The sequence below is a fragment of the Drosophila miranda genome, chromosome 4, assembly GCF_003369915.1.
Source record: "Drosophila miranda strain MSH22 chromosome 4, D.miranda_PacBio2.1, whole genome shotgun sequence".
Taxonomy (NCBI): Eukaryota; Metazoa; Arthropoda; class Insecta; order Diptera; family Drosophilidae; genus Drosophila; species Drosophila miranda.
In genome coordinates this window covers 7701242-7726130 of record NC_046677.1, presented here as the reverse complement: position 1 = coordinate 7726130, position 24889 = coordinate 7701242, and the positions used below count along the sequence as shown (strand labels likewise).

The 24889-nt window shown below is 43.7% G+C and overlaps 4 protein-coding genes across 6 annotated transcripts; all 4 read right to left on the bottom strand.

Annotated features, from left to right (window-relative positions):
• Positions 1–988: 988 nt before the first annotated feature.
• On the bottom strand, positions 989–1390 carry LOC108161210. Its single transcript, XM_017295432.1, has one exon. The coding sequence runs from the start codon at positions 1388–1390 to the stop codon at positions 989–991; it is 402 nt and encodes a 133-aa protein (XP_017150921.1).
• Positions 1391–1966: 576 nt separating this feature from the next.
• LOC108161209 lies at positions 1967–2368 on the bottom strand. Its single transcript, XM_017295431.1, has one exon. It carries the CDS (start codon positions 2366–2368, stop codon positions 1967–1969), a length of 402 nt encoding a protein of 133 aa, XP_017150920.1.
• Positions 2369–9832: 7464 nt separating this feature from the next.
• LOC108164263 lies at positions 9833–11641 on the bottom strand. The gene has a single exon (XM_017299905.2). It carries the CDS (start codon positions 11485–11487, stop codon positions 9913–9915), a length of 1575 nt encoding a protein of 524 aa, XP_017155394.1. The 5' UTR covers positions 11488–11641; the 3' UTR covers positions 9833–9912.
• A 2827-nt stretch (positions 11642–14468) lies between these two features.
• LOC108163983 (excitatory amino acid transporter 1) lies at positions 14469–23247 on the bottom strand. 3 transcript variants are annotated; one of them, XM_017299544.2, is made up of 11 exons: positions 22953–23247; positions 18123–18439; positions 17963–18058; positions 17721–17888; positions 17620–17662; positions 16845–16887; positions 16603–16786; positions 16419–16549; positions 15921–16350; positions 15765–15861; positions 14469–15705 (listed from the first exon to the last, which is right to left on the bottom strand). In XM_017299544.2, exons 2-11 carry the CDS (start codon positions 18305–18307, stop codon positions 15643–15645), a joined length of 1440 nt encoding a protein of 479 aa, XP_017155033.1. In that variant the 5' UTR covers positions 18308–18439; positions 22953–23247; the 3' UTR covers positions 14469–15642. The 3 variants fall into 3 exon arrangements, with proteins under 3 accessions (XP_017155033.1, XP_017155035.1, XP_017155034.1); XM_017299546.2 differs by having other exon boundaries at positions 22988–23247; XM_017299545.2 differs by lacking the exon at positions 22953–23247 and adding an exon at positions 18504–18580.
• Between the last annotated feature and the right edge of the window lie 1642 nt (positions 23248–24889).

Below are 24889 nucleotides of genomic sequence, written 5' to 3'. Positions count from 1 at the left end.
GGCGTATACTTAATCAGGGGCACCTCTCTGTGGACTCGAGTGTGACCATATCGAGTGGCATGGCCCGCCCCCTCAATTCAATCAGCAAAAGGAGGAACATGAACATGACCATGAATAGGAGCGCTAGCAATGCCTCTGTGGCTGGCTGGCTGGCTGCGTACTTAATATGCAGCTCCCAACACAAATTAAAACTCTGCTGTACACAACACTGCTGTGTTGCATTGGAATCAACACGAAAGAAAAGGGAAGCAGAAGCTTCAGATACCCTTAGAGAAGATACACTATTTCTGTGGTAGCAATAGCTGTGGGTCTCCTTGGAGGTTATCCCGCTCTGGGGTTACAAACCTCCCTTGGGAAAAGTTATACCCTCTCTGCGGAAGAGTACGCGAATAACAAGCTGTTATTGTTATTGTGTGCTGTGTGCACGTTGTCCGTTAGATTTCCCGACAAGAGACAAAGTTCACTTGTCGCCTAGATCAGATGTGCTGGCAACCCTGTCACCGTTTCAGCCGCATTTTTCCCATCTCTCTCTGGGTGCGTCGCGTGTGTGTCGTGTGGAATTAAATTCATTAGCAATTTGCACGCCGGCAAGCGGGTGAAAAGCGCACCCCCTGACTGACGGGGAAAACAACGAGCGACAGGCATGGGACGACAGCCACAGAGGCAGAGACAGCGCCAGACAGGAGACAAACAGAAGCGATTTTTAGTGGAGAATCTTTTACTAAACAGATGCCACATAAAGGATATCTGTAGGAGTAGAAAACGCTGCAAAGCGAGAGCAGTATTCAGTGGAGAAGGGAACCCAAGGAAAGTAAACCAAGACAACGAAACCCCTCAGACTATACCATCCCCTTTAAGACACAACAAACACCAGAGTTAGACTAGAATTATTTAATTATTCCGCCTAAATGCTTATTAATTCCATTGTCTAGTCTCGTATTCGGTTCGTTTATCATCCTAGTAGCAGTCTAAGAGTTCATTCGAGCATCTAACGCTTGAAGGCCGTGTGTGTAGTGGCATTGTGAGTACCCGTCAACAGTGTTCTGTAGCTCTTGTCCATGTCCATTTGGATGCCATACTCAATCGGATAGACAATGGGTTTGCGCTCCACGCGCCACACAGGTGGGAGCATCAAATCATTCAAAGATTTATCCAACCTGATGCCGCATTTGCCCTGATAGTGACGGAACCTCTCCGGCTTGTGCATTTTACCAGACGGATCGCGATAGTAATCCCGATAGTTCTGGCAATCCATATAGTATCGATCGACTCGGTCCATAGCACCATAATCCACCATTTTGAGGCCAGGTAGAACATAGCCCGCCATGGCAGCACGCTGAACACGACTGCTCTTCGAAACAGCCAACATATCCACTTCAGGGATAATCATTTTGGTTGTTTTTTTTTTTTAGAATTGAGTGGTTTAAGGTATGTTTATTTATTTTTATTTTTGTTTGTTATGCGGATCAGAATTTTCTGTGTGCAAACGATGTGTGCCCTAGGGGTTTGTCTGTTTGAATGAGATTTGAGGGCAGTATATGAAGGGTAAAATAAGGGCCTCCTTCATGCCGAAAAGCGTTGTACTCAACGTACAGCAAAAACAAATAAAAGAAAGCACCCAGCCAAGCTGATGCTGGATCTAAGCATCGAAAGCATTCTTTATTTGGGCTCCGCTTTCGACTCCTCTTTCAGCTACAGTGTGCCCGAGCCCTTGTAACATCTATCGCTTTCTCTTTCGCTCTCTTCTAAGATCTTCACAATACACTATCGCTCTACAGAGAAACTATCTAAACAGCCATTAAAAGTCTTCATAGCTTAACATTAAAACAACATTAATACAAATATAATTAATTGTAGAATTGAACTTTTTTTATTTTTCTTTAATTTTAATATATAATCCGTTGTCTAAAATCGTAACCGTTAATCATAACTAGTAGTTCCAGGCGTAGTTCGTAGTCCGAGACATCTATCGCTTGAATCCCGAGTGCGTGATGGGATTGTAGTTGCCCATCAACAATGTCCTGTAGCTCTTGCTCGAGTCCATTGGGTGGCCGTAGTCAACAGGATAGACAATGGGCAGGCGGTCGACATTCGATCGAGGGGGCAGCAACATATCCACCAGAGAATTATCCAGCCTGATGCCGCACTTGCCCTGATACTGACGGAACCTCTCCGGGTTGGGCATTTTGCCGTACGGATCGCGATAGTAGTCACGATACTTCTGGCAATCCAGATAGAACCCATCGATTCGGCTGACATCGCCATAGTCCACGCCATTGAGGCCAGGAATCACATAACCCAGAATCAAGTTACGCTGAACGCGACTGTTCTTCGAAACCGCCAACGTATCCACTTGGGGAATATCCATGTTGATTGAAAGCAATTCAATTCGATGGAAAATATATGTATATCTAAGTTTTGTTTGTGGATCGAATGTGAATCGATGTTAGCTCTACGAGTTTTAGAAGTAGAATGAGACTCTATGAGGGGGAAGCTGACTTATACAGGAAAGCAAACTAAAGATGCAAATAAATGAGATAAATACGTAGAATCTTCCTATCTTCAATGCGTTAGTTTATTTTCTTCTCCATTAAATCCCGTGCTGTAATTAAAAGACAAGACTTTGCCTTCTGCCAATCGGTAGGAGTGATTGGTCAATGGAAAGGGGAAAGGTAGGTGAGTGAGTGTACACGAGCATGTCGACGGCAAACTAAACAAAAAGCTATTGATCCATTCACTGAATAGAATGCTTTCTTGCCGACTGCTGCCTGCTGCTGTAACACAAACCCAATCAATCAGTCTCTTGTTTTGTTTTGTGTTGTGCTGCCTCTTTCTCTGGCTTTTGTTTGCATTCGCAGAAGAAAAACAAGTGAAATCAGGGCAGAAAAGTTCAATAAGGGTCAAAGAAATGTGTCGCCGGGCTTCAATTAGCTTTGGCTTTGTTCATTCGATTGTCAGCCATAAGTTGCAGAGGGCGAGACTCCTTAGCCTTAGCCTTGGCCAGAATCAATTAACATTGCGCATACGACACAGAGTGTGGCACATGGGGCCCATCTGGGGGATAATTATGCACCATCAATTGCAAAAGTCCTTGCCTTACACTCGGGAACCGGTTCGATTGACAGAGTCAAGTGCTCTGCCTCCCCAATCGACTGGCAATCGTTCAACTGTTAATAATCAAATATCTATCGCTGTAATTGCTTCGTCCCCGACATTCCCCAAGGACTTTGTACTCGGACTCAGAGTCAGACTCTGACTGTCGGTTAATCAGTTGTCAATTTGCTTTATTGACAGCGCAGGCATTCGTCCGGAAAGCACAACACCAACAGAGTGAAAAAAGATCCCTATCCCCATCCCCATACCCATCTCTCTCTCCACCCGCTTGCATTTCCCTGCTTATGCTGATGCTGCTGCTGCTACAGCTGCAATCTGGAAAATGGGAAATGGCAAACATTTAATTCTCTGGCAAATGCTGGCCAATTAGCCGGGTCAAAAGCGGAAGCGAGGATAAAACTTGAAACGAGCAAAGGAAAGGCGAGCGAAAAGCGGCATAATGGGTGTCATCATCAGCGGGTGATTATGAGAACTTTAATGAGGGAGCAATGTGGAGCATAACAATAGATGTATATATTGTCCACCTCACAGAGAGAACTCCGCCTCTTTAAGCCTCAGGCCCACACACCATCCGTATTGGTTTGGTAAGCCAACAATTGCTGGGATTTTGCGGATTGTTGGCCAATTGTTGAGCAACATATTCATCTAATTAGCGCGCAGACTGGCACTTGATTGATCGGCCACGGGACAAGTTCAATGGCAATGGGAGAATATATTATTCACAATAAGCCATTAAGTCGGTGATTGATTCGACCAGTGGCGTCCCTTAAGTTCAATCAAATCTGCTATCCCACTCTCAATAAGTCCATGGGGAAGGGCAACTTTATGATATGTTCAGACATAAATCATGCATGAATGTGGCAGCAAAACGATTCCAGATTCAACAGGATTCGAAGAGAAACTCCTCGAACCACGAGCCTCGAACAGGCGGCAGCAAATTGCCCAACAAATCAATCAAACACATCTGACAGAAGCGAGAAACGGCGGTCTTGTATCCACAGGAAGGACATGCAAATGAAAGGGAAACTGGCTCCTGACTCCTGACTCCTGACTCCTGGCTCCAGCTTTGAGCCTCCTGCTGAAATGGCCTAGGCAACACCGGACATGATGGCTGCATGATGGGGCGTCTCTATTATTTAGGCTCAAGTGCCCAGCCACTTGATAAAATTTTAAAGAAAAAGACACCGGTAAGACCCTAAATGAAATATTCATGGTTCACCTTTGTTCGGAAAGTGTTTTGAACCCCAAAATGTGAATAGGCAACAATCTAAAAAGCTGAATAATTAACCATCTGCTTGGGGCTGAGGTGGGGATGGGCCAAAGAAAAGCACTCCATTATTGTTTTACTCGCAAATAAAATATCAAGCATACGCCACACGTGTGCCATCATTTGAATGGTAATTGAATTTTATATTCACATTTGTTAATTTCCTAAAAACACACTCCTGCCCCCCTGCCCCCCTTTCGACGGAAACTCAAACATAAACTTAAATTATTCCAACTTCCAATCGACTTCATTATGGGCACCTGCACACACCGCATGGATGGGAATCTGCACTGTGGAGCCTGCCACCTGCTGTATGCCACATCTCATCTTCTACTGGCTCTCCGAATTTCCATATTAATTGCCTGAGCACCTCATCTCTTTGCTTCTGCTTTTTCCTTTGCCTTTGCTTTTAGCTTCTGCGGCACGTTAGGCATACTGCCGATGCGAAGCAGAGAGCCTACTGAAGGCGGGAAAAGCATCATCGGGGGAGTGGACATCGTGCACCTTTTCTACCCATTTTCGTGGGCCTCCCGTTTATTTGCACTGCGAGAAAGACTGCGCATATTTTTGCCTGCAAATTAATTGTTGACATTTGCAGCAACAAAAAAGAATAAAAGAAAAACATTTGTTGAGTAGACGGGTTGAAGCCCACTCCTGCCCTGCGTTTCCTTCTTTTGCCTTACTTTCCTTTCGTTTCGTCTCGTATCGTTTTTTTTCTTCTTATTAATTAGGAAAACTCTGGGCGAAATGTTATTTGTTTTGTTTGAGTTCAAGTTGGTTAAGTGAGCATTTGTTCAGCTGAATCGGTGGGTGGGTAGAGCAGAGTAGAGGCATTAATTGTAAGCAGATTGAGCAAGTAATTTGGCTCACTTGATGATTGGACTTTGGGCCAACTTTTGCTGTTGATTAAATGCAGTTTGTATTTTGAGATTATCCAACTTCCAAACTTTGCCAAAAAGTATAACATTTAAAGGGCGAATTCCCCGTTTTAAAGCCTCCCAAAATGATGGTTGACGTAATGCTTATCCATTAAAAATATTAAAATTGAATAACCATCCCTCAGACCACATTCTTTGCGAATCAAATTCCATCTTCTCTGCTCTACTCTGATATGTTTGTATTTATTCAAATGAATATGAATATCCTGTAATACCTGTAATGATATTTCTTCTAAAATGCAATTTCAAACTGGCAAAAGCTGAAATCAAAGCCACAAAATTGTGCATGGCCAAGGTAAATGGCCAAAATACAGTGCGCTCTAAAAGTATAAAGCAGGGACATTTCGAAAAAAATTCTGATAATTGTTGGGTAACTTTTTTGTAAAAAAAACAGATATTAAGCGGTGGTGTTTCGGTACCAATGAAAATCCATTTCGCTCACAAAAATAAGTTCTTTAACTTTTTTTTTTAGTGTGAATTGCACTAAAAATCTGCTTTTATTGCTCACATTTCCAATATAATGAAGACTCAACAGACTATACATCTATGAAACGCACTGTACAGTGCACTGTGTACTAGCAGTGTAACAGGCAAATGTCGATATGTAAACATTTTATGTGCAAACTTTTCCCATCTCTCCCAAAAAAAAAAACGGGGAGCATAAAAAAATGGCGACTGCATATATCTGAACGACTTCCTTCCCGGACATGGACCCATAACGCTGTCGCCTCTGGTTTCACAGTTCTCCGGAGTCTGGACAGCGGCGGAGAGCAGCTGCCAAAATGCATTACACAAATTGTCCGTTTATGGCAGGGCAAAGGTAAAAACTCAAGCGAAAACCGCACATAAAAACTATTAGGTACTCGGTTAAGGCAAACAGTTTGTCTACCTTCATCGCACGGCCACACGAACCGGACGGACACACGGCCATACGGCCACTCCTTCACTATTCACGTTTCCTGTGCGCCCGTTCAAAGGTTGAAGGAACATCTGTCAGCGGCATTCGGGCGCGACAGTCAGCTCAGACATGCGGGCGACACTCGTGCGACATTTTGGCAACATTCTGTGGCACAACTGCAGTAAGGGGCAAAAGAAGGAAGTGAAAGTGCTTTAGACTGGAAAATACCCGTTTTTTCTCTGGGATTCTGGATATAATAATAAACATTTTATATATTTTTAAGGCAACTTTCTGGCTTGTCTTGAGTTGTTCCTGCTCTCTGCCTGTTACAAACATCTTCATGAACACCATCTACCCCTTAATCCACAAGCAACGGGTATAAAAAAACGTATCGAAAACTAGTTGACAAACATGTTCCACTCATGCACATAGACAGGGAACAGAGACAGGAAGCCGGAGCAGGAGCATTCATGGAACATGGACATGGACACGACTCCAGTTCCCTCACGCTCGTAGCTCGTAAATGGGTTGACATTTCAATCTCTGTCTGGGAGTCTGGGACTCTGGGGCTGAGATGCGATGAGTACAGTGGAGTACAGTGGAGTGCAGTGGAATTGGGTTGGATGATGATGATTCGGGGGGCTGACTCGTGAATTCCCTGGCATCGCTAACAGCCCTCGTACTATTTCGTGCATATTTCACAAAATTGCATCCGTTTGTCGCATTTTGGCAGCCGCATATTCCAGAGCTCTAAACAACTTCCGCACGACTGAATGCGAGTCAATTACAAAATTGCATTTTCCCATACCCATACCCACACCCACACCCTAAAATCAACTGTGTCTCACTCGCTCTTTGTCAGCCGTGTCATCTCTTTTGCTCTGCTTTTTTTTGGGCCTTTGGTTTTTATTTTTTTCGAAGCTGCCTTCATTAGGCCAAAGATGTGTTGGTAAAAGTTTTATTTTGGCTAAATTGCCCTCAAACAATTCTCACAAAAATTGTCTGGGAAACGGGTAACAGCTTGTTTCATTCAGAGTGGGAAAAGTTTGTTGTTTGAAAACTCCATCCATAAAAACATACAAGAAAGGCTTCGGAGATGGCTTTGAATAGAAAATTTGGACACACATTGAATTTTTGGATTTGGAAACTACTTAAATTTCAGCTAAGAAATATAAGCAAAGCATAATTAATGCTATAGTGCTACTGGAAAGCTCATAAATTCTCAGAAAAGCCCTTCAAAGTATTATAAAACTATCCTATAAACTTGAACTTCCGAAGGAACCTTTTGTATACCATCATTTTGTATCTAAAAATCTCCGCTCAAAGCAGAAATCGATCCTAAGAGTGTGTTCCTCCTAGTAAAACCTTGCGCAACGAACCATGAGCTGGCCCTTAGTTTCTTCGGAAAAACCCATTAGCAGCATCAGCACGAGGAGGGTCCCCTAACTAGTAGATCTGTCCAGCAGGAACAGCCGGGAGGGGGACAGGAAACAGAACTGTTTGAACCTCTGGACTAAGCGAAGATTTGCGGCTAAGTCACGTAAGGCGAATAAATTTTGTATGACATTGCCGGGTAGTCGGGAGGAGCCAGGAGTTCCGTACGGGCAGGAGACCATCAAAGTAGCGCAAATTTGTAACGGTAATTTAGCTTGGGCGTCCACCGGATTTCAATGCCGTAGACGGGGGAGAACTGGGAGAGTTTCGGTGCCGTAGAGAATGGAAACTTGGGAGATGGGATGCCGATGGAGATGGAGGTCACTAAGTACCAAGGACCGTATTTCACGCAAATACTACGAAACAGACAGGACCGACCACGCCCACGTCGGTAACTGGACTTCCGAAGAACCCTCCGAAGTAGCCCTGCAGCAGTTTCGCCTGCCCCGCTCCTTCCATTAGATGCCAAATTGAATTAAATGTAAAAATCTTTTGCACGCAATTGAGAAATGAAAAAAAGTGCTAAATAAATTTATAGACATGAATATGAAAAGAGAGAAAGATTGCGGGGATAGGGAGTGGCTGTGGGAGGAGGAGGAATACATTTCGGGACTTTTTACGACTTCCATAGAAATTAAAATCCCATTTAATGTTGGGAGAATATAAATTAAATGGTTCTTTTTAATGTTTATTTCGACTGCCGTCCTTGGCATTGGTTGGGTGGGAGGGCTCCTTCTTGGGGTTCTGCCTCTGATTCCGGGACAGGTCCGGCTGCAGTAAGGCCGATTTGCCGGTAAATTGAATTGGCATAAAAGACAAACTGAAAGTTTTGCTTTATGTGGCCACCCACCGATGTCTCAATTTGTGCGGGGCAACCGATCCCAAATCGACTTTTAGATGTTCCATTTTATGGCTGCAGATTTTATACATGTTTATTGTCTGGCATCTCGGCCAGAGTCAAAAACCGTGCGATTTGTAGTAGAAAGGGAGTATTGGACGAGGGAGGTAGGGAGGTAGGGGTACTCGCCAAAGCGAGTTTACTTTGTTGCCAATTGTTTATGCCATTTAAATTTGTTATGCGCCTTTTATGTCTCTCTGTCTCTGTGCGGTTTTATGGCCAAAGTTTTATTTATGTCTCTCCTCTCTCTGAATTTTCGACACGCCAATTGCATTTGATTAGATTCTGTTTGCTTTCCTTTTTTGGCTGGGGGTCTCTGAAAATATGGAGGAATTTATGAGAAATGGCGATCCAGCAAGAGCTTTTCTTTAATCAATTGTTAAGTCGATGTTTTACATCCACTTAAGCCTCAATCCCCAATTAATTTGGCAGTTCTTTGTGACTGAATTATGGATAAGTTGATGGAGAATCAATTACCAACAGAAGCTTTCCTTAGAGCCAGCTTAAGGGAGCTTTACTTTACTTCTCCTGTGAGGACATTTCTCTAAGTGCATCCTTCGGCTTAGCCTCATCACGTGCCCGGAAGGACCTCTCAACTGTGGAGGAGGGGGAGCCCTGGCTGTTACCTGCGTAAATTAGTTATAGCTGTTGGGTTGGCGCTGAGATCGGGCCAGATACAAGTGGCCTGCTGTGTTGATTCTACGACATTTAAGAAGATTTATGGCTACACCTTGACGGCAAATGGGCGCCCGTGTCCAGGTCCGAGAGCCAAGCGGAAGCTGCAGCGAGTCGAGTGCATGGGGCAGGACCTGCTTCGAGCTGGGCAATTTGCCGAAAGTCATTAAGTTTGCGCATCAGTGCCACAGCAATGAGATTTCCCCACCTCGAGGACCCACAGCCACAGCGGAAAGTCAACGACAACGAGGTCTTTAAGGGTTCATTTTTATTCAATCCCATTTGGATGCCACGAAGGCACTCGAGAGTTGGCCTGGCTGAAGACTGAGGCTCTGGCAGGGTCTGGCAGGCTCTGACTGAAATATAATTATAGTTTCATTTCCGTTCCGACTCGAAAAGCCGAATTTGGCTGGCAGACGACGTCAACACGTGGCGTATGAGTAATGCATGGCCTTGGGCCTCAATCTGCTTATAATATAAAGTCAACCGAGATATGCAGACGACTGCATTAAGCACTTTGACCAAATGATTAAGTAGTTTAATTTGAGGGATTGAGGAGGAGAGCATTCACAAAAATAAATCATATGCTCCCAATAAAAAACCAAGGATTGAAGAACTCCGAACCAGTTTTAATCTCATCTAACCAGAGGACGAACCATTTAAGTATTCCCTGACCCAAAGATCACGTTTAGGGCATTAGTTTGAAGGAAACATAAAGAAAGAGCGACGCGCCACAGCAGAAGAGGCTGCGATTGACCTTCTTTATGTCCAGACTGCCTTGCGGATCGCAAAACAGCAGCTCGAAGATCTGACGAAAGAAGCCGGGTTGGAGATCGGTAGAACTGCCGATAGAGTCTTCGTCCTCTTCGCTGCTGTGCCTCAGCTCGTGGCGACTCATTAGCTCCAGCAGTGGTGTCTCCAGCTCCGCCTTCGAATCGACATCCTTCAGATAGTCGATGGTGACGAGCTCGCGCTCGCTTTCCAGGTTATATTCCCGAGTCTGGTCGCGCTTGGCGATGCGCTCGTTCTGACCCTTGGGCCGCGGTGCCATGATGGTCTTCATCCATCCGAACCAATCGAAGCGCTTCTTCATGGGCAAGGCTCGGACTATGCCCACCGGCTGGGCGATGGCATCGTGAAAGGAAGATGTCGAGCTTATGCAGGAGAGATATTCCCCCGGATCGCTTTCGGCATCGGGTTGTTGGTTATTACGGAGCGCTGTTTGTGGCATAGGATCCTGATGATCGATGCGATCCTGACGATCCTGACGATCCATGAGATTCAGTTGAGCCAGCTCTTGAAAATTGTAGGGAAGCGGGGAGTTTAAGGACACTTGCGGCCGGTCCTCGCCGTAGGTGCAATGCAGCTGCAATTCCAGCAGTCGCTGATCCTCCGACTGCTCGGCCATGGAGACAGTTTCGTGATTCTCGTGGCTGTAATAGCGGGTGGCTCCGTAACTCGATGGCTCCCCGGTGTACGGCATCTCATCTTCGAATTCATTCTGATTCCCATATTCATGATATTGCTCTTCGTTCTGCTGATCCTCCTCATACTGATTTCGAGACTGCATTTGATCGTCATCTTCATATCGTTCTTCATACAGTATCTGATATTGAGACTCATACTGATCTTGGGACTCCTCCGAGTACCGGTGCTCAACCTCTAATTGATATTGATTCTCCTGCTCCTGGCTCAGATCGACCGTTTCCTCTCCCTGGCCGCCGCGAAAGCGTGCGGGGCGTGGAGGCGTGTATCCGAGCCCCCTACTGGCATACCGCCACAGCAGAGAGGGCACCTGGTAGCCGAAGAAGTTTGCCTCTTGGACGGAGGACAAAGCTCTATCCAAAATTGAAGGTCCTTGCTGCCGCTGAAACCTGCGACGAAACAGTGGCGGGGCTCCGGAGCGACGCGGGGGGACCGGTATGGCGGAGGGCCTCAGAAGGCGAACCGAGGGAGTTGTCATGGTAGAAGAGCGTATCCAACGCGGAGGAGACGGGCGCCAAGCCTGCATTTCCCTGTATACCGAGGAGCGTCCAGAGGGATTCTGCGAGTACTGCTCCTCGCGTTCCCTGGCGATCTGCTCCCGTACCCGGGCCCTGGCCCGATCCCCGATCACCGCCACCGTCAGCCGCCGCTCCACGTGCCGCCGGTTGATGAACGACACCTGGGCCACCACTAACCCATATTCCCAGCACAACTGGAGTAGCTCCTCGTTTTTCAACTGCTGCAGCTGCTGCAGGACGGTCTGCCTGCCCTTGGGCATGGTTACTGGCTCTGGCGATGGATCTGCCTTATTCCCGGCTGGCAATTCTTTGAACAAAACATAAAACACTGAGAATTTTGTACTTAAGGTTTTTTTAGTAATTTAATAATTTAGTAATTTTTTCGAATTTTTTTATATCAATGTCGAAAACTATCTGAGAATGAAGTTTAATTCCATTAGCTTTTGTTTTCCGTGTTTCTCAGAGGCTTAGACAAGTGCAAACAAAGCCGTTTGCCTGAAGGCGTTTTCGGGAAACTTTCGATGGCCTTCGGAGGCGATTCCGATTGCCCCCTCCAGCTTATAGAACGTTCCCCCTCCCGAAATCAGACAATAAATTTAAACTTTGCTCCCTATGCAAACCGGAGGAAAACAAGCTGGGAAAACTGACAAATGGAAAAGTTGAAAAGTCATCGAGTTCTGTTGTTATTTTATTTTGATGACCTGACTGCAGTTCCCTACCCAACCGTAAAGTTTTTACCCTTCTGCCACCGCCATGCTGTGGGTTCTGTGTCCCCTTTTCGATGGCACCCAATGTTGTACTTGTTTGTCGTCCGTTTTTTTTTTTTGTTTTTATGGAGAAATATATCCTGCAGAGCGGAGGTAGACACAGATGTGACCATGGGATAGATCAAAGGGAATGTCAGCTTTAAAGGGGGCAAACGAAAACAACAAAAGGAACAACTTGAAAACTTTACTGAATTGTATGGTATTTTGATTCTGATATTGATAAAGAATTCAATTTATTTGCATGCGTTTTTGAAGCACTTCCCACTGAGTGGAAAATACAAAAATGGAAGCTGCGAATGAAGGGTTCAGAGTATCGAATAATTGAGTTTAATTTGTTCTTCCTTTCCTGGGTATTGAGCGAGGTGCTATTCTCAACAAATACCATAATATTTTTTAATAAAATTTAAGTAGAAAAAATGAACCTTTAAGTATTTTCTGCGCGCCATCTATTAATTCACTTTAAAAGCATGACAAGCGCCATCTATGTGAAAGCTTAAGGAAACTAAAAACCGCCGATGAATGATTTTTCAGAGCTTTAACAGTTTAAGCTCCAGTCAATTGCAGTTCAAACGTCAAACGTCTGGAGAAGTTGTAACTCTCAAACTGTATTCTGCACGACTTGCTATTTGTACAATAAAATAACAAAAACAAAAAAACAAGCAGGAACTTAATAAGCCTCGGCCCATGCTAAGACTCAGCCAGTATATACATACATATGTAAACGTATCTTTGTAATTTATACAATATAGTTTATATGTCGCTGTTCCAAACAAAATTTCATTTGAATCGGTCGAACCGTTTGGCATCTGTCCCTTTTCTTCTATTCTCGCACCAACACCAGCCGTTTTTTTCTCGCTCCCTTTCGCCAGAGCACGCACATTGCACGATGAATAGTGTGTTAGAGACAGAGAGAGCGAGGGAATGAGTAAACGCGTGGAAGGTGTTGCGTACCTACTGCAATTTCATTTGTTTCTTTTGGAATCTGGCGATCCGATCCAGATTCGCTAACCTGTTAGATATAGTCATTGACTATGATTTTCCCGTATCTTCAAAATCTTTTAAAATACACTTGCAACAGTGAGATATCACAGGAGTCTGGATACAAAACTTGGCTGCTATAGCTCTGTTAGTCTCTGAGATCAAAGCGCTCATCGTGATGGACCGACGGATAGACGGAAATGGCTATATAGACTCGACTATTGATGCTGATGGGGTCGGAGACGCTTCCTTCTGGGTTTTACACACGTCTACTCTCACCACAAATTTAATATATGTACCCGTATACTCGTCGATATAATCATAGATATGAGCGGTCGAACATATTTCCGAATTTCTATGATATTTTTATACCCGATACTCAAAATGAGTATTGGGGTATATTAGATTTGTGGTAAAAGTGGATGTGTGTAACGTCCAAAAGGAATCGTTTCCGACCCCATAAAGTATATATATTCTTGATCAGCATCAATAGCCGAGTCGATTGAGCCATGTCTGTCCGTCCGTCTGTCCGTCCGTCCGTCTGTCCGTCCCCTTCAGCGCCTAGTGCTCAAAGACTATAAGAGCGAGAGCAACGATGTTTTGGATCCAGACTTCTGTGATATGTCACTGCTACAAGAATATTTTAAAACTTTGCCCCGCCCACTTCCGCCCCCACAAAGGGCGAAAATCTGTGCATCCACAATTTCGACGATACGAGAAAACTAAAAACGCAGAATCGTAGAAGATGACTATATCTTCTAGAGTGCAAAATCTGAACCAGATCGTATTATTATTATAGCCAGAATCAAGAAAACAATTTCATTTTTTCTCGCCCTGTCTCTCTCTAACACACACGTAGCATAGCCGGCTTTGCTTAGAGTAAAACATTAGCGCCTAGATCTCAGAGACTATAAAAGCTAGAGCAACCAAATCGGACCGAGACGAGTTTGTTTCAAAATTTCGCCACACCCCCTTCCGCCCCCGCAAAGGATGAAAATCTGGGGATATTCACAAATCTCAGAGACTATTAAGGCTAGAGTAAACAAATTTGGTGTCCGCACTCCTGTTAGATCTCACTATAAAACGTATATCTGAAAATTTCGCCCCACCCCCTTCCGCCCCCACAAAAGACGAAAATCTGTTGCATCCACAATATTGAGGATACGAGAAAACTAAAAACGCAGAATCATAGATAATGATCATATATATCAGATTGCTGAATCTGGATCAGATCAGATCATTTTTATAGCCAAAAGGAACAAATCAATTTGCACTGGCTACGCAGCGCCCGACGTCACGCTCAGACTGATTTTCTGTCTCTCTCGAACGCACTCCTTGTCGTGTCGTTTAATATTAGCGGCGTCTGCCGGAGGAGAGCCATACTGACTTAGTATCGGGTATAACTGTAGAGTTGCGGTCTCCGCAGCAACTCACAACGTTCCCCCTCGTTTATTTTGAATTTCCCATGGAAACCAAAGACATGTCGTATCTGTTCGTTTAATATTCATAAAGTTTTATTAGTAAACATATATTTAGACTACACAGAACTACAAACATTTTTGATGATTTGGGTTTTTTTTTTTTGTTTGGTTTCTATTCGTTTTATATTTTTGTTGCAATGGTGTGACCTAATTTAAATTTAGTTTAATAATATTGTAATAAATAATTCGTTACGCGTATAAATTGACTGTCCTGTCTGATTGCAGCACTCTATTATTGTCATTCAAGAATTCATTTGATTTGTTTTCGCACGTTTTAAATATTATGTATATTAAATATCTTCCGTTTAATGTGTATGTATACTTAATCTATTAAGTATTTACAAAGCTCAAACTATGAACACGAACTTGTAACGGCATTTGAAATTCTGATTTTCCGATTTGAATTTAATTGTATTTTAAATTGTATTTAAATTGGTTATCGTCTTGACTATCTTCTAGATTTCTTTTGTTGTCTTTTTTTATTGTTTGCTATGGCAGAAAACTTTATAGAATATCATTTAACAAATACTAGAATACGAATCTCATTTGATCAACAACAGTTTTTTGCGACCTAACAAAATGCATTTGCTTGATGTTGGAGTTGGAGATTGGTGATTGGTGATTGGAGATTGGAATTTGAATAGAACTAATTTGGTTTCTCCTTTCATTTAGTTTCGGTTACTGTTGTTTAATACTAATTATATATGGGAGAGAATGTAATGCAAATTTGAACTCAATTTAATATAGTTATACATAAGTATTTAAAAATTATTTACACCTTGAAAGTACTGCTAATTTAGACGATAAATGTATCTTAATTCTGTTCTGCTTAGTGGGGGAAAAAACAAACTAATTAACGAATTAGTGTCTGGCTTAAATTCGTTCCTGTGTTTAGTACTTGTACTCTGGCAGACCTCTGCTGTTCTTGCTTGTGGCTTCGAGGAGCTGCTGAAAATTGATCAATCTGGAAATTAGATGCGTCTTGGTCGCCCATAATTATCCGCAAACAAAACTGATGGAGTCCGAGTCCCCCCACCCACAGATACCCGTCCAGCGATCGACCTTAAAACTCCTCATCGTCGTAGTCATCGCTGTCGCTATCCTGGCGGGGAAGGATGTGGAACCAGGCCCACAACCGGGACATGTCCACTCATCGTTTGCGATTATAGGCGCCAAGCGAAGACTGCCTTCATTCCTTCATCTCGTGTCCATTGGCCCCCAGCTCGAGGAGCTCATGGGGCTCGGCATTCAGCTTGGGATAGAAAAAAGATGAATAAGAAACTGCTTAATACTGATAGGCACTAATCTTACCCTATCCACGCTAGCCAGATCGTTCTTCGACAGGTGATTAACCAAAATAGTGCCCAGGGCATCGCACATCACATTGATGGTAGTGCGGAAGCGATCCCTGCAATCAAACCAAATGAGAAAAGATAGCCACAGGAAGGATATGGACCTAGGACTTACAGTAGCCAATCGACAGCTATGATGAGGGACACATCCTTCGGCTCCAGGCCCACAGTGTCCAGCACCATGACCATGGTGACGAGACCCGCCTGCGGAATGCCAGCGGCTCCAATCGAGGCAGCCGTTGCTGTTATGCTCACCGCCACAATGGTACCAAAGGAGTAGCTCATCTCACGGTACTGGGCGATGAAGAGTGCGGCCACAGCCTCATAGAGAGCAGTGCCATCCATGTTGATGGTAGCTCCCACGGGGATGACGAATCGGGTGACACGCGGATCGATACCCATGTTGTCCAGACATTTGATGGTCAGCGGCATGGTGGCCGAACTGGAGCCAGTGCCAAATGCAGTGGCCAGCACCTGACTGAGCTTTGCAATATACCGATACGGAAGACGTCGTGTGCCCAAGAAAAAGATCACAGCAATGGTACCTGAGTCAAAGCCAAAGGAAATGTTATTGGATTTGTATATTGCTTGCCAGGATAGAAGGAAAACTCACCGAATCCATGCAAAAAGAGACCAATCATAACCGTTATGAAATACCAGCCCAACGATTGTATAGTCGCCGCAATGGACTCCATCTCAATGATCTTGGCGGCTATCAGGAAGGCCACACCCAGAGGGGAAATCCTACAAAGGATTAAATTAGCTACATCCAAGGAAAATGGCTATCTTCCACTCACCAGATCACCCATGAGGTGATTGTCATCATTGCCTCGCTCAATGTGGTAAAGAAATCCTGCAGCAGTTGCCCCTTCTCACGCATCCTGCCGATGGTGGTGCCCAGGATCACGCTGAACATGACCAGACCCAGGACATTGGAGCCCTCGCGTTGGGAAGACTTGAATTGCCAGGCTTCCATGGGTTCTGAAGAGTTCAACAGATTGATTAGTGGAGGAATTTTTAATGAAAAGAAACCACTTACGTGCTGGGCTAATGCTGGTGTTCTCAAAGATCTCAGTGCGATACTGAAATGGGAGGAGATTAAAAGGATTAACGATGGCTCATAGATGACTAAGGGGAAATCTACAAGAATTTTCAGGAATGCACATTAAAAGGGAAAAGTGATGTATCGTTTTTTCCATGGAAACTTTGCCATAATTTTGCACTTTTGTGACACTCAAAGTGCTGTTGATTATCCCCCTTCATTGACTCCGACAATAATCTAATTGTGCGCATGAATATTCATTTGGTTGCCAACAGATACAGATGCAGATACACCATTCGTATTATCATATATTTGCGAAGGTACAATGTCCATATATATCAGCCGCAGTCTCGTCCCGAGTACTTTGATTCAATTTGTGTCTGGGGGGCTCATAAACCGTGCTGTATCTCTGTCTCTGTCTCTGTCCCATTCCCATTCCCAGTCGCTGTCTCCGTCTGGGTCTCCGTCTCTTTTTCTGTATATGCGATAATTGAAATTTAAGCACAGCCAGAGAGACGGAGAGACATGTGTGAAAGTCCCCCCTACTTTGGGGATGGATTGTAATTGAAATTGTGGTATCCCTAGCCCTATCATGTCGCTTTTGATTATGTGTCGCGCGGTTTGTTTCAATCAAACTCGGTAAACCGCAAAGAATTGAATAATTGCGGCGGTTTCTGGTTCGGATTTCTGTTGTTTACGGATTCTGTGCCGAGGCACTACACAACAGAGAGCAACAGTGCGTATGCTCGATATCGTTAGAGAGACGACTTACCTGGAACATGGTGGACTGGATGATGTTGTCCGTAAACATGTTTCTATTGGAAGAAATGAATCAGAATTTGGGCCGATTATCGTTCGATCTGGTTCACATACCGCACCAGATCCATTAGCGTGTCTGGGGTCAGCACCTTGGATGCCTTATCGACGCTCTCCGTATGGGTTTCCACAATCTTGGCTCCCTGGCCGGGACGCAGTGTGGTCACCAGACAAATGCCCAAAACCACAGCCGATATGGTGGTCACAAAGTAGTATGTGATGGCTCTGAGAAGGGGAAATGGAAAAGGATAAAAGGAGGCTCTAATTGCAGAAACGTTCTGGTGGGGTTAGGAACTCACCTGGTGGCTATCTTGCTGGACATGCTCAAGTCCAGTCCACCAATGGCACTGGTTATCGACGACACCAACAGCGGCACAATCAAGCACTTCAGCATGCTGCAAAAGAGTTGCAAAGTTGCAGTCAAGAGGTTCTTCAATTCAGTGATTACTCCGCACTTACCGCAAAAAGATCTCTCCCGGAAATGATATGTACATAATCTCACGCTTGGTCCACTCCCCGGTGCTGTTCTTGATTATGAACCCCACCAGGCCGCCCGCAAAGACACCGATCACGGTGGCCATGGTGAGGACATTCTCCCGCATGAACGCCTTGAATTTGCTATCATTTTGCTTGGGTCGCGTCATGGTTGGGCTTTAGGGCTTAAAAAACCCCCTTGGGTATGATAGAGCACCCCTCAAGCTGATGGTGGGACTTGGCCGTTGCTAAGCCCAGTTAAAGTGAGTTTTCCAAACTCCGATATGTTGCTAAAGAGATTGCTGCAAAGACAATAAGAATGTCAGTTATTTCAAATTGAAAACTACCTTTTTTGAACAAACACACGATTGTTTCTAGTTTCTCATTTGAGACTCCACCCGAAACACGTTCGGTGACAGATGCTGGTCCTCCTCTCGGGTCAAACAGCGATCTACGACTGAGAGCTTTCGCGCAACGCAAAATTACAACCAACCCCCAGAGAGCGTGCCTTTGGGCAGCTGGGCTTTTGTGATTTATGCAGAGGCCACCAACCCCTACCCCTAATCTCCACCCTCCTAATAGTGTTACTTTTGACACGAAGCCGGACGGATGTTGTTCAACATTCAAATAGTTTTTGGAGATATTTTTGCAAAACATTTTTCGAGAGAGCAGAGCGGAAAGAAGCTGTCCCCTGGAAGGGCTGTGCTCAAGCCAACCCTAAAGCTATTAACGATTTCTCACTTGCTTTTTAGCATTCATTAAGCTCCGACACCTTTTCCCTATTATCCACAAATGTGCGAAAAACAACAGAAAAACAATAAATATAATAAAAACTACGAGAAAATGGGAAAAAAAAATTGCTAGAAAATGCAGCTCAATTAATCGAGGCGCTGCAGGGAGGGAGGGAGGTAGGAAAACAAGTTCATCGGGAGACGTGGCAAACAAATAAATTTACATAAACGATCAGCTAATGAAAACTAATTCCCGCTCGGCCCCTCCCCAGTGGGTGCAAGGGCACACACACACACTGCCGCCTGAAGGCGGTGATCAATGCAAACTGATAGCGAATCCAGTCTGCTCTGGAAACCCCCGATCATGTGTCTTTGAAAACTGACCCAAATTGAAGGCACCATCAGCAGTGAGATCCTCTCAATTGGGCAGTGAGACTTGACTCGGACTTTCAGATTAATCAAGAAATTGTTCACACTTTGGCATTGTTTAGCCAAATGCATTACAATTGTAGAGGAGACAACATCAGAGATAGAGCGATCACATCAGATCTCTGAAAACACTTTGGGGCTCGTACGAACGTGAATTGAATAGCTTCACGCTTGGCTGAATGAATGAGTGGGGGAGAAGATTGGATTTTGTACGATCATATGCTTTAGTTGAGAGAAGAATGAAATGCTCTAACTTTGGAAATGAAAGCTTGATCTGTAATCAGCCAGGGAATCAGATAGATATACAAAACGGATGATCAGTGATCAGTGATCTCATTACTGAAGGGTAGGCTAGAGTGATATTCACTATGATCGAATACATGTTCTCATAGAATTTCTATAGAATTAGTATCTCCATTTCCTTTTTTTTAAGTCTTTCTTTTCTTTCTTGCCCTTTTGTCGCTTTTTTGTGTGATAAGAGTATCTTTCAGAGCGACTACAGTTTCACCTTTTCAAACGATTCTCTAGATGCTCCCCACCCTTTTTGAGGCACACACGATGATAATGCCATTATAGTATGGCTCTGATGCGGTTCACCTAATTGATGTAACTACAGAACAGATGGGTACACAACAGAGCAACAGCCACCGACTGCGTCAGAATTGAGAGTGGCTGATTGGCATGTGCCCAGGCAGGTCCCCAGTTTCATATCTTTTTCAGACATAGAGTAGAGTGCATAGAGTGGAGTGCGCGGGCACTGAGGCGTGTCTGAGCTATCGAAACTAAAGAGTTTTTATCTCTCGTGAGTTTAATTAACTAGACGTTTAGGTTTAACACTCGAGGGCGATTCATGGGCCAAGTTTAATGAGAGATAAGAACTGAATTCGATTAGTGTGGCGGGAGTGATGGGGTCTACTTGGGAATGCAGTTCCCCGTTGCACAACGAAGTTCATTTATTTACTGAGTTGCCTTTGACCAAGTGACAGACTGACCGACTGCTCAGACTCGCTGTTTACATTTTTCATATTTATTCATATATTTTTTTCTATTTCGAACTTGACCGTGAGTCAGACAAATGAATTTCTATACATACTATACTACATTCGTAGACAGAATTTGCATTCGACGTTAATATAATGTGTCTGTGTACTTGCCTAGAATGTGTCGCAGTTGTGTTTGACATTAAAAATTCATTTACAGCGGAAATTATGACTGCAATGCTAATGAGTGTTGCAAGTGGATATCATTGAAGTTCATTGACGAAAAGGATGGCTTACATTCAACGGAATTGGTCAATTAATGGGGGAACGATCGTGAAATGTAATACCCATCGACACTCTCATCCAACGTGATCGTTTGGAGATTTCAACTTGAACTTGTTGTCTTCATTAGCATGGTCCTAAAGCATCCTAAAACCCTCTAATTGAACGAAGCCAATCTTACCTATACCCATGCCCAAAAAAAAAAACACAGAATCAATCATCTAGATTCTAGATTTCCATTTGAAAAACATTTCCTATGTGAGGGGGCGTTGGTGGGAATATCATACCTCGGCGCTTCTTTGATTGGCAGACTGTCGGCCAGTTTACATGAACAAGTTTATTAGTGTTGTCGATAGTTAAACACAAATAAAATATCCAGAGATGAATACTAATTAATCCCGGACTTATATAACATACTTTTACAGCGCAACACAGCCCCAACTAATTAATGCAACGCAAACTCTGGGGTAACCATGTTTCAGTCGCTTAAAATACGACTGTTCATTGTCAATGCAAATTTAGTTGCACTTCCAAGGGGGTGTGGGACTTGGGGGATACGGTGGGGGGGGGGGGGGGGGCAAGGCTATGACTGTGGCCCACCCATTTGTCTTTGAAAGAATCTATTATATGTGCAAGGCGTACATAGAACCAGTTTAAACTGAACTAAACGGCAAACTGAAACACATAGTTGTGGTGGGAAGGAGTCGCAATTTTAGTTCAAATCACTTTTTGCATAGATTTGACCAGAAATATCTGGTTTTAACGAATTTTGTTACTTGTATAAACCGATCTTTACAAGCTATTGCCATAATTTATAATCTTTTGTATTGGAACTTATTCTTTCTGTTAATAGATTACCATTGAAGAACTTGTCTATCATCATAGCCGTTATATTTTATTATTTTTCCCATGGGACTTCACCATTTTTCAACTAAAAATTTAATTAGAAACAAAATACTAAAAGGTACATATTTCTTAATTATAAATAATTGGGCAAACAAATCAATAGAAAAGGGCAAAAAACCGATGCGAAAATCAATTTCAATGAGGTTTCACTTCGAACGAACGAGATTCGTAAGTTTCAGATGGGTATGGGTTCAGACGATTAGGAAGCACATAGGCATACAATATAATATATACTATAGTATATAGTGTAATCTATAGACGGTGTGTCTGTCTGGCAACGATTATCGCTGGACAGACAGCCGACCGGCATTTTAATTTTGTCCATTATTTTCTAAACCTAATCAAGATCATGCGAGTTCCGCAAAAACGAAACCAAAAGAATTAAAAACGCGACAAGCACGTGGCTTAAATTCCCGAAAGATAATCATAAATTATATAAATAATCATTATGATCGAAGCTAATGCGTTCTGCATCTGGACTGATCCGATCTGAGCCCGACTTTGACGGATTATTCTGGCCTAATTGAAGGTACACGCACTTGTCATATAATTTCATTTTATTTGGATGAGAAAATGTTTGCAATGCGCGAGGGACGTTCATAAATATTACCGCGAAAAACATACAATTTTGTGTAGCAAATTGACTAGCCCGCAAAGCGTACACACATATATGTATCTTTATTTTAATAGATATTTGTTTTATGCTTCTCTCAGATAATGTGTAAATCTTGGAAGAGAGAAAGCGAAACTATTTTTATGCACTAAAGCCAAACAGAAAACTGCATTGTGTGCTAAAAATAATGGTCATAAAATAAAAAAAACTAAACATTTTATATATAGACTGCAGTCGCTGCCACGCCCCCGTCTATGCTGGGAGGGTTGGTGGTCCTGCCAAGGTTAGTCGGCCGCTCGACGCGTTATCAGCAGCAGTAATCAGGGATTATTCACGCTTCTTGCCCTGCTCTCTCTGTCGCTCTCTTGTGGCTCAAGAAGACAGAATCGATGGGAGTGGGTTGGGGATGAACTAGAGCATACCCAGAAGTTTGGAATCAGGGGAATTGCCCACCCACTAAGTGGGAAGCATCAAAAGTTATCCATAAGCACAAGAGATTGCTTGCAACTCCACTCTTAGTTTTTAACCTGATCAAGAACATACAGTTCGCATTGAACCCAATACATCTGCTCTTCTTTTGTGTACAGGGTAGCAAAACAGCTGTGACATTGAGCCGGTAAATGAGAAAAACAAAACTTACCCACTTGCCATGAAACACTCACTTGGAACTAAAGCAAATTCTTACAGAAATTAAAGTCCTGCAAAGGATTAAACACAAATGAACTAAGTAGTAAGTGTCTTATAGGGGAACCACAGCACCAGAATCCTTGAGTCTAAGGATAACATTGTTTCATTGTCATTTGATTTTTGATTGCTTCTTGTCTCAAATTTGAATAGTTTTCATTAGCTTTTTGGAATTCCGTCGAGCACTTACAATCAAAAGCATACACAGTGATAATTTTGTAAAACCTTTTTCGTGGAGGGGCAGGTTGGGCACGAGACCACTCAGCAGTGGTGGTGGTGGCGGCTTTCTAGAGGACGCGCTGTCGAGCACGCGGCGATTTAGCGACTGATCTGATCATGCAACGATCCCACACACAGGTCTCGCACCGGACACAACACCGATCTGCTCTGCTCTGCTCTGGCTCTGGCTGGCGGACACGTAGCGGCAGAGAGCGTGGAGAGGCAGCACGACTTGACTCGTCAGATTATAAAACAGTACTAAAAACTAAATCGAAATCAAATTCGAAATATAGCCAACGACCGCGCAAATTTCGCAGCAGCAGCACCGCCAGCGTCGCGACTCTCATCAGCAATACATATATATAAATCTGTAGAGTACATATTTACATATAGATGTGTGTGAGAGATTGTGGGGGGGTTGACTTTCATTCATCAAAAGCTGAGGCGGAGGCATCGCTGCGCTGCTCTCGCGGCATCCCGTCCCATCTCATCGCATCTCATCTCACGTAACGCATACGCAGCGTTATCTCGCGTAATTTGTCGCGCCTTGTTCTCAGTATCCGAATCCTGGGTTTCGCTTTCCTTAGCCACATGCCAGGGCAATCAAAGGAATTCATTACCAGCGTCCTCCTTCAAATGTAGTTCAGTGTCTTGGATGCAGCTGCAGCTCCTCCTCCTACGCCTCATTAGGGTCTGCTTTGTCTAGGATTGCATTGATCATCGTCGCATTGTTGCTAATTCCAAAAGGGGGGGTTTGGTGCACCCAGCACTGTAGAATCTCTGAAATGAATGCAAGTTGCTTTCAAGATCTGGTTTACATACGAGTAGAACTCACCCAATAAGTAGGTCAAGTTTGTCCATTACTCAACCCCCCCACTGGAATAATGATTACCAAATTGTGATGTCAAAGATCACCGGAGTGAAGCAACAACCACCCCGAAAAGCCCCGAACAATGGCCATTACCACGGACTACTTGAACTTGATTGAGACTCTGCTGTGCTATAAAATACAAAAGAATCCAAAGGGAACGAAGAACGCAACAAGAAAGTGGGCATGGGCATGGGCATGGGGCACCAAAGAATGCTAGTTGGGCATTTCCGGTTTCATATTCGTACTCGCTGTACAGCCACAATGATAATGGTAGTAATAATCCAAATCAGCATCAGCATCAGCATAAGCACAAGCCCAAGCAAAAGCACAGCTGCAGCTGCCTTTGATCTGCTTCAATTCGATTTGCCTTGGGGGCCAGTTCTGCTCATAGTTCCATGCTGCTGGGAAATGCTGCTGGTATAATGTGGTGTATGGTGTATAATGGTGTGGAGTGGTATACTATGCCTCGGTGTCGATGCCAGAGAATGAGGATGGGTCCAACTAAGCGGGTAAGTGGCTCGAAAGCGATACAAACGTAACCATTAGTCGGTGATCCCTCCCCTTTACACTTCTCGTCCGCGCACACACCACGACCCATTTCGGATGGGTGTCCGATCTTTCTCATGTGGAGAGGTGGGATGGGATGTGGCACAACACACATTGGGACCGGAACTGTCGATCTTCATTTTTGACACTGGAAAACAATGCACGATCATGAGTGTGTGTGTGTTGAGGTTGGAAATTGCACATGTTTATACATAAATACATCTATATACTAGCTCAGTTATGTTGTGGTATATAAATAACCATATAATTATGTGCTCGAGTGTATTAGTGGACAAAGTTAATTCAGCAAATGCTTTGCCATAATGAGGATGAGGCTTTGGAGGAGGCTTAAGAATAGATTAAGAATGCTGGCATTTTATAGACAAAGCCTTTGATTTTGAAGAGCAAATTACAAACTACAGACAATTTAGGAAATAGAGACATAGTAGATATATTATGGTTTAAGGTTGGATAATTTGTATGTTACTTCT